This window comes from Gastrolobium bilobum, unplaced genomic scaffold (genome assembly GCF_033153095.1).
Source record: "Gastrolobium bilobum isolate Gb01-03AN ecotype WA unplaced genomic scaffold, APGP_CSIRO_Gbil_v1 utg169672, whole genome shotgun sequence".
Lineage (NCBI taxonomy): Eukaryota > Viridiplantae > Streptophyta > Magnoliopsida > Fabales > Fabaceae > Gastrolobium > Gastrolobium bilobum.
The window spans coordinates 40,974-54,149 of record NW_026899867.1 but is presented as its reverse complement, the minus strand read 5'-3'; the positions used below and the strand labels follow the sequence as shown (position 1 = coordinate 54,149).

The 13,176-nt window shown below is 34.9% G+C and overlaps 1 protein-coding gene across 1 annotated transcript; it reads right to left on the bottom strand.

Moving 5' to 3' along the window:
• Positions 1-5,614: 5,614 nt before the first annotated feature.
• Positions 5,615-7,209, bottom strand: LOC133294022 (allene oxide synthase 3-like). The gene has a single exon (XM_061492667.1). It carries the CDS (start codon positions 7,207-7,209, stop codon positions 5,794-5,796), a length of 1,416 nt encoding a protein of 471 aa, XP_061348651.1. The 3' UTR covers positions 5,615-5,793.
• Between the last annotated feature and the right edge of the window lie 5,967 nt (positions 7,210-13,176).

Below are 13,176 nucleotides of genomic sequence, written 5' to 3'. Positions count from 1 at the left end.
GTGGTCCTGGGATGAGGTTGCCAGCCCAAAGGGTTTCACAAAATCAATAAATTAAACCAAAGAGCAACTCAAAATTCATTTATAAAATGTGTTCCTTACAAAGCTATCCTAAGACAAAAGGGATTACTTCTATGGAACCCTCACCTACTTAGAGGAAGTTAGCTCCTAGTGAGCATTTTTACAAAGAAATAAGAAAACAAAGAGACAACCAGTCCTAGGATGGGTGCTGATCCTCCTCTTTATGAGGATTGCTTGTTCCTTTTATAGGGTTCTTCATTTGATCTCCATTGTTCCTTTCATCAAGGGTCGTGCTTTGTCTAAATCCTCTCCAATGGTAGCTTTGCTTCTTGCCAGCTTGGCCTTAAATGGAAGTGGTCCCCCTTGCTTTTGGCTCCCTTTGTGAGTAGGAGTATCGGATTCAGGGTGGCACCTCCACTCCTTCTGCTGTAGCTGACGTGGCGGCTCCCCATTGCTCAGCTTCTTTGCTTTCGTACTGTAGCAGAGGCAGCACCTTCACCTTCTCTGCTGTAGCTGACGTGGCGGCTCCCCATTGCTCAGCTTCTTTGCTTTCATACTGTAGCAGAGGCAGCACCTTCACCTTCTCTGCTGTAGCTGACGAGGCAGCTCCCCATTGCTTCTTTTGACTGCTGTTGTACTATAGCAGACTTCTTTTTCCTTTCTGCGCAACACTCCTTCTTTTCTCTTCATTTTGTGGTTCCTTTTGATGGGCCTTAAGTGTCCTGAACAAAGCAAACTAACCCAATAGTCATATGTGAAAAAGATAATGTTAAATTTGCTTCAGGTCTACCTTAATTCCCACTTTCGACATTGCTCTGGTCCACTATTCAAAACAGTTGCTCTATATGAAAAGAAGAAGGTTAAAGGGCGTGATTTATAACCAAAACATGGGTTTTGTGGAACAATTTGCACTTAATGGGCCTCAACTCTTGAGGACTATCAATAACCTGCGGAACTAGTGGAAAAATACATATAATAAAGCAAAATATAAACATCCATTCGATAGTACCAAATACCAAATAATTTAAAAAATTAGTAACCTATATAAAAGGATATCATGATGGAAACCATCCACTCATTAAGATTGTATTATAATCTTCAGCAGTAGCTTTGATCTAATAAAATCCAAGAGCCTAAACTAAAGTAACCTTTAAAATAAAAAGTAACAACAAACAGGTTGATCTCCTCCTCCATGCATGCCTAACTAGAAATGCTATCAGAATTCAATATACAGAATAACTCAAATGTCAAGTAACTAACCACATCTAACCAAAGCAGACCAAACAAGTTACACGGTTCTAAAATCAAATTAACAAGAACTTTTTTTTCTACCATGTTCAAAATCATAGGTAAACGTATAAAAATGCAACATATGCATATATGATGAATTCATACCACAATCAAACGAAATAATATAACATAATTTCACAAAAAAATAATACAGGGAGAACAGAGATTTTTGAGATGTTACCGCTAGTAAAGGCACAAGTCAATCCAACAGCGAAAGCTAAAGTAACGGTGAAAATAAAGAGGAAGAAGTAATTGAGAGGGTGTTTCTGGTGATAATAGTAAAGGGGACATAAGTACATAACGCTGCAATATGCCACAAAAATGGAATAACTGTTAGAAAGAAGAAGAAAAAACCAGATAATGTAACTAATAATAATAAAATATTTAATTAAAGAAACTCGATTCGAGGATAAATTATCTAGCAGGGGACCTGTTTCATTGAGTAAGATCTACCAATATTAACAAAAAATAAAAAGGTGGTAAACTGTTCCAAAATGAGTTTTTTAATCTTGATTATGGAATGAAAAAATCCCCAACATTTTGTTTTTCTCTCACCCACTTTCTAAAGTAACAATTACAGAAATATAAAATGGTAACAGATTTCTCACATTTCCCGTCTTCTTTCTCGTCTTTCCTCAACTCTATTGTGGACAATGGCTCGTTGGAAAGGAAGTGTAGGTCAGAGAAACTCAGCTGATGAAGAGAAAGTAAAAAAAAAAATTAAAATTGAAATTTATGTGTCCGCACGTGCGGTCATTTGACCCCACGTCGGGCCGCCACTGCTAACGTGTCAACATTTTTTTTTTGAAAATATTCCAATCGGTTCATTGCTTCGCAATTAATCCGATTCGGGGCGGGTCCAGGTTTAAGGCTTTAAACCCCTCCCAAATGTGGTACTGGGGAGATTCGAACACATGTTCTTACCCCCACCTGCTTAGCTCCCATACGCCAACTGAGCTACCACCATTTGGTCCTAACGTGTCAACATTTAACATTTTTAAAATTAATGTGTCAGAATATCGTGTTATGTCGTGTCCTATCCTATATTCCGTGTCGGTATGGATGCAAAATAGAATATGACATCCAATTGAGCTTTGCCCTATTACTTTTTAGTTGTTCATATCACAACCCGATCTGAGGATGGTATGATGGTAGGAGTATTACATTTAGGAATTTGCATTTGACATTTAATATGACACAACAAATTTTCCTACACACATGACACTTTGTGGGACCCACACTTTTTGAAGAAAAAAGAAAAAAAAGAAATTACGACACACAAAACGAATCTCTATAACATTACACAATCACTTTTCCTACAACATAATTTTTATAAAATCCTTACATTTATTACTAGCCATAGAGGCATGTTTGTTTTGGCTTTTTTGGCTAGAAATGTTTGTAATTAACATTTATGTTTGAATATACATGTCACAGCGACCAATTGTCATATCACCAATCAACATTTGTATCACTGAAATGATCATCGGTTAACAAGACGATACATCTTTTACCCCATAAGAAACCTCCCCTCCCTCCTCCTTTATGTGAGTGTGACGATTAATAATTGCCCACATAATATTTATGAAGAGACTCCACACTCATAAGTAGGGAACATTGATCAATTATGTATCATACATTGGTCACTTTTTTACCAGTATACCACGTGAACAGTAATATTTATTAAAATGTCACGTATTCGAGTTCGTTACAGCAAAAAGCGAACTCGATTTGATGATGTAGCGTGTTTTTGGTGGTCATCTAGTTTGTTACTGGGTGTAACGAATTAAGTAATAATTAATACCTATCTACTCTGACAAAAATAGAACACGTGACAGTATTATAGAAGTTCGCTAAAGATAATAACGAACTAAATAAAAATAGTTGTGCCTGATACATACAAGTTCACTATACTAAATAGCGAACTATGTGTTATAAAAAATGTCTAAGGATTACCGTAGCTAATGCTTTGCTTTTGTCATTATGCTTGTATTGATACATGTGACATGAAGTCCGAATAGATAGATATATAGCACTTTTTCACATTGAATTATTGACGAACCCATGCTTTTGTCCAGAGATAAAGACTCTTTCTCAACTTATTACTTTTTTTGTTTTTGTTTTTAAATTAATTATGCAAAACAAAATTTACAGAAATTTAAAATTTAAAACAATATTTCAAAAATATTTTTTTTTTATAAAACCCCTTTTGTTTTTTTGTTTTTCTTTTTTTCCAACTACCAAAAAATGAGGTCCAATTTTCTCCAATAGAATCCCTCTCCTTTCTATCAAGGCAAACTTACTTTCATTTATTATTAGAACACACATAGTTCACTACGCGTAACAAATTTATGTGTGTCAGGTTATTTTTACTTAGTTTGCTATTATTCCTAACGAACTTCTATGATACTGTCACGTGTTTTGTTTTTGTCAGAACAAAGGGTATTAATTGTCACTTAGTTTGCTACACTCAGTAGAAAACTTGCTCGCGTGATATATTAGAAAAGAGCACTATTCACGTGACATTTAGATAAAAAAATTGATGAATAGTGACATTTTGGTCACTGTTCCCATAAGTAACTTAAACACTTAATCTAACAGTTTTGAAGCGTATGTCAAGAAATTAGTAAAAGTAAAGCTGTAAATAAATTTAATTAGTTGGCAAATTTAGTCTAACATGGGCAAACTCTACCTGAAATTAAAATTCAAAATTCATTAAAAGGATGTCGGGTCTTGCTTTTGTCATGGAAATCATTTTTACAATATTGATATATTCTTTTACATATAAAGAAAATGTCCAAACAACCCATATAATTTGTAAATTTTAATGAGCTTTTATATAAGTTTTTCCTATGAACTTTTGAAGTCGTTAAATTTAGACTTACTTATTCTCATACATCATCTCAGTTTACTTTTTTTCATGAATAAATTTAATTGATACTTTTTGTGTTAATGAAATATATGGTTGATATAAATATAATTTATATATATTAAGTATACATTTGGGCTTGTCTAAGCTTTTTCTTCAAGCCATGCCACTTATTGAAATTACTTGCAACTAGGGTGAGGTCAATGTCTAAGTGAAAGTTCTATACAAAGATTGAGAACGATTCATAATCTTAATAAAAGGACAGCGACTTCGGTAAAGAATTGGACGCAGGATTGGAAATGGGGTAAGTTGGTCATTGACTGATGGTAGGTGGAGTGGATTGTGGATAAGTTTTGAATGTCAGCCAGCACGTGCAATTGATGTCAAACATGCAGATTACATGTGCAAGGGACATCACGTTTTATTGCTGCATGTGTACTATACACAATAGTTGACACAGCACATGGAATAAATGAAACAATAACAAGGAGGATGAAAAATAATCACACGTAGACGCTAGAAAGTTCTTCACATGATTGCACATTTACATTAAGGGAAATATATTTTTTAAAATTATTCTATGCAACACATAAAAAATAAATAAAATTCATTTTTTAGTGAGTTCTATCCATTTTTTTATGTGTTAATGAGATAATTTATCTCATAATATGATAAACATATTCTCTTACATTAATTCACTTCAATAATTATGTACCTTCTCTAACAACGTAGTTATTGATAATTAAAAGTTAAAATTAAAGTTAATATTCAGACTTAATGCATCTTTTATTAAATATAAAAAAATACCATATTTATACCCATTCTTATATTTGTCTTTCCCATTTTATCCATCCGTTATTTTCCCTTAATTCTACCCTTTTCTACTATTAATATAAGAGCACATAATTATGTATTTATGTAACACCAAAGATGTGTTCATATACCAACTAATCCCGGCACAATTGATAGATAACTGGTTCTTTTATCATACCTATAAGAATTCGATTCTTGATTATATATATAAAAAAAGAATAATTTTTTATCATGTTACATGAAAAAAAATTAATCTCCTACACTCATAAAATAGAGGAGAGAGGAGAAAAAATAGATGAGAGAAAAAAAAATATAAAATAAATTTTACCTTTGAATTATGTGTGTAGAAAAAAAATATGTTAAGGAAAATCCATTTCAATAATCTTCACACGAAAAAAATGAATCCTCACCTATCGGCCAAACTTAAAGAAACTCAAAGATGTGTTCGTGTAGTTTCGTTGTGTATAGCTCAAATATACCATGCTTACAAATCAAACCAAACATAAAATCATTAAAAAAACTTGAACACGGAAAAAATAAACAAGCGAAATTCAACCATATATCACTCTGCAAAAATGTACAGGTAGCAAACAATATACATACATAAAAAACGCAACAAGGGTGCCTCAGTCCTTCTGTCCTATCTTTAATGCACATCCCACCCCAAGGTTCTTTTTTAGTAAACACAAAAAGAAAAGAAATTACAATAATGTAATTAAGTAAATATAAAAAGTGATATTTAACGTAGGACGAGAGAACTTTTAGGTAGGGTGGGTCTCGATGATGATCAAAAGGTTGAGGCCTTAGACCTTAGTGAAAGACTTGATGGTAACGTTGGGACCCAGAACAACTGGTTTAAACTCGAACGTAAACGTGTCGTAGCGCAAGAAGAATTCCACCAAGAACAACCTGCACAAGAGCACCACCAGATTCTTGGCGGGACATTGTTTATTATCGGGTGTGGGCTCCTCCGTCTCGCGTCCATTGGACCAGAACACGTGTTTCAACAGCTTTTCTCCATCACCCACAAACCTATGGCCCACAAACTCTTCGGGATTCTCGAAAATCTTCGGATCCTTTGTAGCGAACGGTTGATATCCAAAGATCATCTCACCTTTCTTGATCTCATAAGCCGCATCGTGACTATGCACCACCAGATCCTCCCTCGCCTTGGCGTACTGATAGGGTACAGCAGGCTCTATCCTAAGCGCTTCGTACACCACTGATTTGGTCAAAGTCATCTTATCCAACGCTCCGATAGTGACTCCACCTTCGTCCCTAACAACGGTCCTGATTTCATCAGCGAGTTGCTTGTGTAAACCCTCACCACCCAACCCGAGCCATTTGATCAGAATAGCGAACTGGTTGGTCAACCCACCGTAAGCGTTGAACCCTAACATGAAAACCAGGTTATGGCAAGCTTCGTCCCTCTTGATCCCCATTTTTTCTGCTTCGTCGAGCACCGCCGCACCCGCCGCCGAGAAACCTTCACAGAGCTTCTTGTAGCCTGACTTAACGGTCCACGACGGGAACGGGACCGTTCTGATCGCGAAATCTTCCAAGTAGTTGAATATCTTCGGCAAGCCGGCGGTGGCGAGCGGAGCGAGCTGAGCGGCGAGCCAGGTCTCGACGAGCTTGGGGCCGTCGGAGCCGATCTTGGTTTCGGCCGGATCCTTGTCGGTGAGGAGGCGGAAGAGGAAGTTGAAGGTGGCGGTGCCGTTGGAGGAGTTGAAGCTGCAGGATTTTCCGGCGAGTTTCTCTTCGAGGTCGGCGAAGTGCTCCGATAAGGTGTTACGGAAGAGTGGAACGAAGGTGTCGTGTTTGGAGGAGAGTATGTGGATAAAGAAACGCTTAAGGAGCGCGTGGGAAGGCTCGGTGGTGTCTTGGAAAGCACAGGTACGGTAACCGCCGGTGAAGGCGGTGGAAGGCATGAAGGTTCCGTCGAGGACGTCGCGCTTATCGACCTTGGAGTTGTCGAAGAGGATTGGGAAAGAGACACCGTCGAGAAGAGCGATGACTTTAGGGTCTGAAGAAATGAAGGGACCAGGTGGCATGTTGGTTCTGATAACGGTTGAGTTGTATTTTTGGACTCGGGTGGCGAAGAACTCGTCACGTCCTTGGTTGTAGAAGTAATCGTGTCTATCACTCATGGGTCCGAAAAATGGAAGGCCATAGCTTCCGGGGATTGGTTTCAGTGTTGAACTCTCTGAAGAAGCCATTGTTGTTTTGTTTTGCTTAACACTAAAACTAAAGCTCACTTAGCAAGTGTAGGAGTGAAAAATATATGTAATATGGAAGGGCATAAATAGTGGAGTTTGTGTACTAGAAGTGTCTTCTGCGTGGACAGTAAGATAATATATAGAAGAGAAATGTTTTTCTGGAGTTACATAAATTTTTTTATCTCATGTCAAATATACATCGCAATCCGAGTCTGTATTTTTTTTTTTTTTTTCTTTTAACCGTGGAACCCACCCAATTATATCTCTATATGAGATAATACTATCTCATATAGCATGAGAAAAACATTGCCCTGTATAGAATATAATATGATGAAAGAATGGCAGGGTCCATTTATGATTGATCTTTGTTTATTGTTAAAGTTGCCAACGAGCCTCACGTTGTGGTTGTACTATTGAATTAATACACTTCACATGGACTATTTTGCCGATACAATATGGTACATTGAACGTATTGTCACGTTTTTTTTAAAAAAAATTAGATAGGGTTAAAAAAATTTCCATGTTTGTTGACTGTTATAATAGTATGATTTGTCAAGTGACACATTTTTTGAAATTATCAAAATTGTTGTGAGTTTAGTTTAAATTCACTATCACGATTAACAATTTTGATGACCATCGTTTCGTGACATGTAACATAAAATTTTAAAAATTTTATAGTAAAATATATGGAAGTTATAATTTTTGGCTCGAGTGTCTTTATCTAATTTTTTTTATTTCGCATAATTTTTTAAAATTTACGTATTGATAAATCTTTGAAGGTCAAAAAAAATTTCAAACAATATTTTGTTGTGCTCCGTTTAACATATTCTATTTCTGCCAATAATGTTTGTAAGGTATCAGATTCAAGAATAAGAGATGAGAGAGAGAGAGAGAAATCAAGAGAAGAGATTGAATCAAATGATTTTTACTTTCAAAACCAAATAGATGATTACATGGGATATAACCACGTGTATTTGCTAAAGGCATCAATACATCATATGTAGTATCCAGAGTCATTTAAGCTATCTATGGGGGCTGGACCCCAAACATGAGTGTAAACTAATTCAAGAGGTGCATGATAGACAATACTAGAAATGGTAAAAGGAAGCTGGTGCATTTTTTCCATACAATAGGCACAACACAAAGGAATTTTTGTATTATTGAATGGTGTTTTACAATGAGAAAGTATTGATTTTACAGTTAAAAATGAAGAGTGACATAATCTATTATGCCATAATTCTAATACAAAATTAGAATAACATTTATTTGAGATAGATTTAGCTTTAGTTTGCACTTGGTAAGTTGAGTGCTTGGAAGCCTTTATTGTGTTTGTTCCTTCGAAGGCATAAAGTCCATCTTTAAGTTTTCTTTGGAAAACAATCTCCTTGGTAGCCTGAGATTTCACAAAACAATGGTCAGCATGGAATTCAAAGAAAACATGATTTTCCTTGGCAAATTATGACACACCCAGAAGATTCTTGGAAAGATCAGGAACATGAAGAAGATTGGGTAAAGTAAAGGATAAAGAATTAGATGATGATTGTAAAATTGAGTTACCAACATGCTGAATTCTCATACCTGAACCATTACCTATCTGAATTGTATCCTGTCCTTTGTAGGTAGTCTTTGACAACAACATAGATACATCAGGAGTGAAGTGGTTTGAAGCTCCTGAATCAAGATACCATGTTGGATAAAAAACTAAAAAGTATTCAGAAATGTTGTCATCTTGATGGACAGATGAAGCATTTCTAGCCACTGCAACATTTGCTTGTAGATGTGAATATGAGGATTCACCACGTTCTGATCTGTTACTGAATTGATTGAATGGATTTGGATATCCTTGATTGAACCTATTATAACATTCCCATGCTATGTGACCTGGTTTGCCACATAATTGGCACTGAGGCTTTCTCGTTTACTGGTGTGCTCTCCCTCCATTTCTGCCATATCTTCCTCTAAAATTATTGAAATGACCTCCTCTGTTAAAGTGTTGAGGATTTCGTTCAGTGAATAATCCATAAGGCCTTTGAATATTCATTTGATTCATGTTGGCTTGTAGTACACTAACTTCATTCTTTTTGTGTGTTTCTCTAGGCATTCTTCTTGAGCCATAAGAAGTGCCTCTATTTCACTTGCAATGTATGGTCAGATCTCGAAATAACAGATGTGATGAACACATCATATTCTTCACCAAGACCATCAAGAACTGCATCTATGTGATCTTCTGAGGTGACTGGAGCTCCTGCAGCTGCAAATGAATCGACTATTTTCTTGATTTGCAGCAAGTATTCTGAAACTGTAGAATCTTTATTGATGTTTTTCAACTAGATTTTTAATTGTTTTACCTTGGATCGAGTCTGAGAAGTAAAGAATTCCTCTAGTTTGTTCCAAACTTAATAAGAAGATTGACATCCAACCATCCTTGTATATAAGGATTCAGACATTGATGCAAGGAGCCATGACATCAGTAGTTGGTCTTGTTGTTGAGATGATTGATCTGCTTCATTGGTGATGAATCTCTGTAGATTAAATCCTCTTATGGTTGCCATAGCTTGTTGCTTCCAAGGAAGAAAATTTCCTTTAACCAGTTTGAAGGATATTAAATATGAAAATGTATGAAGTACAAGTTACATCGTAGCATTGTGAGCAGGTTGAGATTGTGCAGAAACGTTGTTGGTTTCCATGGATCGAAGAAGAAATGCTCTGATACCATGTAAGGTATCAGATTCAAGAATAAGAGATGAGAGAGAGAGAGAGAGAAATCAAGAGTAGATAAGAAATTGTATTATTAATAAAATGAGAAAATGACTTCTTGATTATATTACAATAGTTGGTAGGAATATATATATATATATATATATATATATATATATATATATATAATACTATTTATTAACTGATGCACAAGTGAGTAAGTTATAACTGCCTAGCTAATAATGCGGAGCATGTTAGAAGTTTGTTAAGTCAGTTCGTCTTTCAAAGTTATTTAATTCATATTCTTATTTTCATTTTTCAAACTAAAAAATAATCCTTCTAGTACGTAGATATCAAAAGTTTATGTGGAATAAAAATAAAATCTCTCGATTCGGACACACGAATCAAAAATTATGACTTTTCAAAAATGAATTAATTTATTGACAGTCTATACTCATTGCTTCTGATAGCAAATTTATCTCGTTCTATCACATGAAAGTTGAAACTCGCTACAACTGTGAGCGAATTTGGAGTTACGACACTTTGATAAATTTTTTCAATTTGGTAGCATTTCGAATTTTTTTTAAAAAAAAAGCGTGATAGGATAGTCAATGTCCCATACAATCTTTGATATTGTAAGGGGACTGTACTATAATTGATGTTTTTTATTTATTTATTACGTGATTGATGTTTTTTATTTTGCCAACGAGGTGCTCGAGTTGTGCATATTTGATAATATAAGAAAATTTCGATATTTAAGTTAATTGAGATACAGGATAATTATAATTATAGAGAGGTAAACGTATTGTGATTCTGAGTTCACACTGTAGAAACGTATTATCAAAGAAAGCAACGTAATTCATACACGTTTGGTTTTTCAATACTTTTTGCCTGCCCAATCAATTAACATGCGGCAGATTAGTAGCTGCAGAAGAGGTTTTAATGCTTAATATAATTGAGATTTATGGCGTGGTTGGTGTAAAAATAGAATAAATTATTTAAAATTAATTTTAATTTGGCTTTCTTTGAGAATAATGCATACGGGGCATTGTTTGCTGTAAAAGAGGTCTCCTAACGTGGAATAATGAGAACTAGACTCCAGATATAAAAATACAACTTTGGCTTGAGATATAAAAATGAAACTTTGAATGGAAGTCATGGAATCCCAAACGCTACGTGTACGATTAGTATAGGGTATAAATGCAATTTAAATACTATATGCCTTATTATTCATACTGTAGAAATAAAGTTGACATGTGATATATTATGTTGAAAAGCAATATATTCATCCAAAATGTATTTGGTTTTCAATAATTTGGCCTACTAAAGGAATAACGAATATGTACGAGTACGACCCTATTTCTTTTTCCCTATAGCATCACGATCATCCATTATTTAACATGAATTTTTTATAGGGGCTTTTTGATCGGTGTACCTTTTAATTAATAACTAATTATCAAATTAATCTTGCTTATAAACTATTATAAAAATTTAATATTTTCAACAAACGTAACACCAATCTATCCCTGTTTGATCGTTGATCATTAAGATATTCGAGTATCTCTCACCTTACTCATGTATATTTCGCGAAATAAATATGTTCTTACACATGTTGAATATTTACCAGGATAAGTAAAGAGAATACTTGGGTATATAATTATTTACCCGAGTAAAGATGAGATACCCAAATATAGACTACCTGGGTACACTAGTACAGTGGATCAAATATGGTTTGAGAAAAGAAATTGCACTTACTGTAACTGATAACAAATGGAATTGGTTTCAAGGTAGAACTCAAGGTAAACCTTATGGGCAAGGTCATCTAAGGTTCTAAGACATGTAGCCATTGAAGATTTGGGGTCACAATGGGAAAAGGAAAGCTTTCCAGAATCCCTCTGAAAGCAATCACTTAGATGCCAAGCTAGTCTAGACCTTTTGTCATCAGCAGCCAATATCTCAGAACACCTAGCAAAAACATTTGATAAGCGAGTTGCCAACATGAGTTTGAGCCAACCATTTTCTTTTTTGCATTCTCTACTAACTTCATTCCCCTTTGGTTGTTGAAGCCCTCAATGGAGAATTCAGCACTAGAACCTCTAAAAGTACCCTTATTGGCATAAGATCTATCACTAAAAGGGGTCTCTTTAGATGATGAAAACCAACCCATGATGACTCGCATCTTATTGTGAGAGAGAGCAAAATAAAAACAAGAAGATGACTCCCATTACCCATTTGAGGATTTTATCAGAGTTTTGTGTTGGAGTTCCACAAGTGTTGATTAAACCTGCATTGAACACACCATAAATTAATCAACTTGTGCCACCAGAAACTATTACCTCATTTGCAAGCATGCTAACAATTTAGAAGGTTCAATAGGAGATTATGTTCTGCGCATTTACTTTTCTTTTCAAAAACAAAAGTCCAAACACAGAGTTAATTTACATGTACAAATCTAGCAAAGGTTGATTTTAGATGAGACAAGAATGAATAAATTCCGATTTTCTTTAGAACCTTTGGTTGGATGTCTGAACAAACAAACAAAATCTCTATCCGGTACCCCTTTGTGGGTTTTCCAAATGGGACTGTTGAGTTTTTTAAAAACCCTATTCGTGACATTTACTCGGATATCCCCTTTTCTATTCGGGTAAATAATTCAAGTATTTTTTCAAATTATGAACAATCCTCGGGTATCCCTTTGACTATCCGAGTAGGGTTAAATCTTCAAATTATATCTTGGTATGCTTACCCAGATATTTTACCTAAACAAGATCAGATGGCTGATATGTTTTAATTGAAAGACGAATTAGTAATTAATTATTACATTAAAGTTATAGTGATCAAAAAGCCATTTTATAGGATATATCTAATGTTGTTATATAAATATTTTTTTTTATAACATTCATTACCTCCAACTGATAATTGTCCAAAAAGTCATAATTGGGGGATTAGAACGATCAATAAAATATTTATATGAGAAGATGAAGAGGTTAGAAACGTAAACTAAGATGATAGAGAAAAGCATATTTTAGCTTCGTGACACTAAATGTTTGTGCTGATTGAAGTTAGTAGGTAACTAAAGGCGCTGTGGGGAACTAATGTCGGTAATTGTAATGAGTCATATTCATGTAGTGGTGGTGAGAATATTAAAAATGGTGACAGACTGATAGTGATGGAGGAGCCAAAAGCTGCTGTGATGCAGTGAAGAACTATAAGACAATATAAACTTGGGAGGTTCCGTGACCTGTTTAAACTTTAGGGGCGTTTTGTACT

Bases quoted from the DNA above. Each gene is read 5' to 3' on its own strand.
- LOC133294022 (XM_061492667.1), bottom strand. From the start codon at position 7,209: ATGGCTTCTTCAGAGAGTTCAACACTGAAACCAATCCCCGGAAGCTAT.